Source organism: Etheostoma spectabile, chromosome 5, assembly GCF_008692095.1.
Source record: "Etheostoma spectabile isolate EspeVRDwgs_2016 chromosome 5, UIUC_Espe_1.0, whole genome shotgun sequence".
Lineage (NCBI taxonomy): Eukaryota > Metazoa > Chordata > Actinopteri > Perciformes > Percidae > Etheostoma > Etheostoma spectabile.
Window position 1 is genome coordinate 13090863 of NC_045737.1, and position 4424 is coordinate 13095286.

At 40.8% G+C, this 4424-nt stretch overlaps 1 protein-coding gene across 1 annotated transcript; it reads left to right on the forward strand.

The window, feature by feature from the left end:
- Positions 1 to 2: 2 nt before the first annotated feature.
- LOC116689372 (natterin-3) lies at positions 3 to 1135 on the forward strand (the record flags this gene model as incomplete). Its single annotated transcript, XM_032515907.1, has 1 exon — positions 3 to 1135. A coding segment is annotated over one exon (939 nt), but the record flags the coding sequence as incomplete, so codon positions are not given.
- Positions 1136 to 4424: the final 3289 nt, after the last annotated feature.

Consider the following 4424-nt stretch of genomic DNA (forward strand, 5'->3'; position numbering starts at 1 on the left):
CTCTCCCCAACGGAGCAGTTTCAATCTACAACGGATACGTTAGACGCACTGACTATGTTTGCAAATACGGGCGCGAGGCCGGCTTCTATAACCCTGACAAGGGTCCTCACTGCCTCTACCCGTATGGAGAGAAAGAGCTCCGTGGCTCTCCATTTGAGATCCTGGTAAACAAAGACAACTTTGAGATTATTGAATGGAAGGATGGCTCCAATGGTTCAGTGCCTCAGAATGCAGTCAAAACCGGCCCCGACAGCGATGTATATGTTGGAAAAAACAAGTATGGTCTTGGGAAGGTACATGTTAAAAATAAGGCCTTCTTCCTTCCATGGGAAGGTGATGAGTATTGGTACAAAAGCTACCAGGTCCTTACCTTTAACAAAGATGTAATCAGCGAGGACATATCTGATGTCAAGTATAAGACTGATGGGGTTAAAGTCATTGAGTATCCTCCAGAGACAATGCACAAGTCTGTCCTCACCAACAATGAGTGCCAGTCAGTTAGACAGACAACTACTCTCTTAAAGACAACCCAAAAGGAGCAGAGGTGGGACACCAGCTTTTCAATCACGTTGGGCGTTAAGACTACCATCACTGCTGGAATCCCCTCATTGATCTCCGGAGGTGTTGAGGTTGGCGCTGAAACGACCCTCCAGTTCACCAAGGGGACCACTTATACAGAGTCGACCACCCACAGTGTTTCTGTTGAGGCCAATGTTCCACCAAACCACTCCTGCCGTGTCAGTATGGTGGGCCATAAGTATGGGGCAGACATCCCATACACTGCACGCCTCAGCCGCACCTACAGAAACGGGGAGACTAGATGGACGTCCATCTCTGGGACCTACAAAAGTGTCCAAATGGGAGAAGTCCGGGCTGTGGTGGATCGTTGTCAACCTGTACCTGATCCCACACCTGTTCCCGTAATGAGAGCAGCTCCATGAGATAACATGGTGAATGTCCATGACGTTGCAATGAAATGCTAAAAATAAACCAACTTTTATGTTTTATATGCTTTGACATATTTTGTGAGACAATAAAACTACCTGGCATTTTTCCAAGCAACAAATTAAATGTATGTACAATTCAATTTCATATTTCATTGTTTCGAATAAAATCAACTTACATGCAAACCAAATCTGTCACAATTGCTTAAATATTCACCTATTAAAGCATCCAAATGGGAGAAGTGTGGGCAGTGGTGGAGCACTGTGAACCTGTACCTAATGTTAATCCATGTCACTTAAAAAAAGACTAATGAAAGAGGCTTTATGAAATATTAAATGTGACATATTGTACGTCCATGGCCTTGTAATGAAAGGCTAAAAATAAATCTGTTTTTATGTTTTATATGCCTTAACATATTTTCTGAGAAAAAATTAAACTACTTGGCATTTACATTTTTTTCAAGCCACTAATTAAGTCTACGGAAATAATTGCATTCAATATTTCATGTTTTAAATAAATATGTACTTACCAAACACAAATTTTTTTTTGTCACAATCATTTAATTATTCAATCAGCATTCATGTTACAGTCAGGAACCGCGGCATAGCATGGTGTAAAACAATTAAAGGCTGTATTCGGATTTTGACCAAACAACACTAGGGTTAAAGTAGAAATCTGTAACAATACAGCTCTGTTCTTTGGACCAACAAAGAGCTAACCTATTTTCTGGAGAGTTTGTAACTTTTCCTGCCAAAATGCACCATACATTCAGAAGCATTAAAATGATTTAATATTATACCATGGTCTGGGTAAATACTTAATTCTCATTTGCTGCCAGGTGTCCATTAAAAATGAATATAGGACACCTACTAATGAGTTCCAGTGAAACTAACTATCATTCTCAATCAATAAAAATCAAATGTGAATCAGTTATTTCCAACACTGAGTGTAGTCAATTTTTTTAGGAGTCAATGACATTGCTGGTTATTTAAAGAGAGCCGGACACTCCTCGTCTGGCTAGCAGGGTAAGATGAGATTAATTTGCAGCTGTGACTGTGTTAAGGACCTAATGTTTCTTTATTAAACCTTCAGTGAACTGTGTTAACCTTAAACTTGCTTAATACACCCAGTTTCTTTTTAACCAATAGTATAGCAGATAATATGATGTACTAACCCACTTTTATGTAAAACAATTGTTGTAAATGTTTTAGCCCACATTAATGTTAAACAACCATATACTACACCCATTATGTAAATCAATTTTCTGTGCACACCCACTTCATAAAACGACCGAGCAGGGGATGAGAGCTTCGGAAAGACTGCTGAATGCTTTTCGGTTTTAATTCCCCTTTGCAAAGTCACAAAAGGCAAGCCCGTGTCCGTGTGTAATTCTTTCCACTCAAGTCTTTGAACCTAACAGATATATTGATCAATAACTGTTTGTACTTGAACATTGCTCCTATTTGTGCCTTCTCTTAAGTTGGTGAGCACAACCTGGGCATGGATCAAACCAACCTGGAATGACAGACTTTTAATGGCTCCCCAACAGAGCAGTTTCAATCTACAACAGATTAATGGGATGCACCAAGTATACTGGCTCAAGGCCAGCTCCTACAACCCTGATGACGGTCTTTACTGCGTCTACGCCTACAGAGAGAAAGAGCATCGTGGGTCCCTATTTGAGATCCTGGTAAACAAAGACAACCATAAGCTTTTAGAATGGAAGGATGCCGTTTGGGGTTCAGTGCCTGATAGTGCAGTTGAGACCACAGACTTTATAATATTAATGGACAGAGCATGTGTGATGTCACCCATTGGTTTGTGGAGATCTGCTATTAGTTGACGAGTTTGCATCATGCGACACGCTGCAGCTGAGCAGGTAGCTGTGAGGAGATGAATGGCCACGCTTCTTGACGTACATTCGTCGGACCACGCCTCCAGCAGTCTTCAGGTGGAAAACACACACAGACAGACAAACACACAGGGAAAAAGGGAGAGAACACACAAACGGGACGGGGAAGTACAGCTGACCCATAACAATTTACTGAGGTAATAAACAAAGTGGGAAATGGGTCACTTTCTCATAGACTTCTACAGAAACCAACCTCCTTTTGCAACTGTATGTGTCGCCCCCTGCTGGAATTAAGAAAGAATGCAGGTTTAAGGCACTGTTGCATTTGCAGAACTTTCGCCAAACTGGATGCTTTGTCTATTAATATTGTACAGTCTATGGTTGAGACCTGCCCCATATTGTATTTATTGCATTGCATTCATTTGGCTTCCATCCAAAATGTCTTACAATAAACGCATTGTGGCTCCCCATTTGAGATCCTGGTAAACAAACGAATTTGAGCTTTTAGAATGGGAGGAAGGCTTCGGGGGTTCAGTGCCTAACAACGCAGTCGAGACCGGCCCCGGCAGCGATGTATATGTTGGAAAGAATGAGTTTGGTCTTGGGGGGGTCGATGTTGAAAGCAAGCACTTACAAAAACAAACAAAACATTTCTTTTTAATAAATTAATTATTAATACTAACATAATCCCTTTCATTAGAAATTAAATGTAAGACATTTTACAATTTGGTAAGTAAGAGGTAAACACATAATTTGATTAGAATGAATCTGCCGATTTTGCCAAGAGCGAGGCACGCTACGTGCCTCTGACGCTGATGAGTGAAGAGAGTTGTGGGAACTTTCCCGACGGGTCAGCAATACAGATGTTAGCTAGCCATGGCACAAAAGCGCATTTTGGATTTCTTTATAAATCCACCACAGGCTAAAAAGCCTAAAAGATCAGAGGCAGAAAACTCAGTAACTTTAACCGAAAGAAGTAGCAGCAGCACCTCTTCACCTCCACACTCCCAGAGCAACCTGCTAGCACCAGACCACCGGGCAGCAGAATCATTGCAAGATAATTGTGTTTTTTACACGCGTTAAAGCCTTCTTATTGGAAAACCAGAAAGAGGTCGCACCTATATTTAATTATCCTACCGTATTGTTATAAAATGATTAGGCCCTGTTAAGAACTGTTAATATACGGCCCAATATCTTTATGCCTTAAATTTGCTATTGCCGTGCTACAAAAACTTAAGGCTGCATTTCTCTGTTTCAATGTTTGTGTTAGAACTGAATGGCTTGCTTCAATTTCATTTCATTTAATATAATTCAGTGATGTGTTTTTTCCGTGCCATTGTCACAGCCGTGTGCCTAGATCCTGCGTTACCCGTGCCTAGTTGGTTCTGTCTTGTATTATGGACTTTCTTCATGTTTTTTTGCTTGTGGAGCGTGTAGCCTACATGTGTTCTAGTTTTATTATCGAAGCCTAAGTCCTGTTTTGACACCACAAAGTGCCTTGTTTTAATAAAGAGATATTTTGTCTTCATCTTGACGGTATGGGTAAGAAAGAAATTTATGTGGTTGAATAGCGATAACGGTCTATTAATTTCTGGTGTTCCCGGGTCAGTAGTCTATAGCAGGCTAA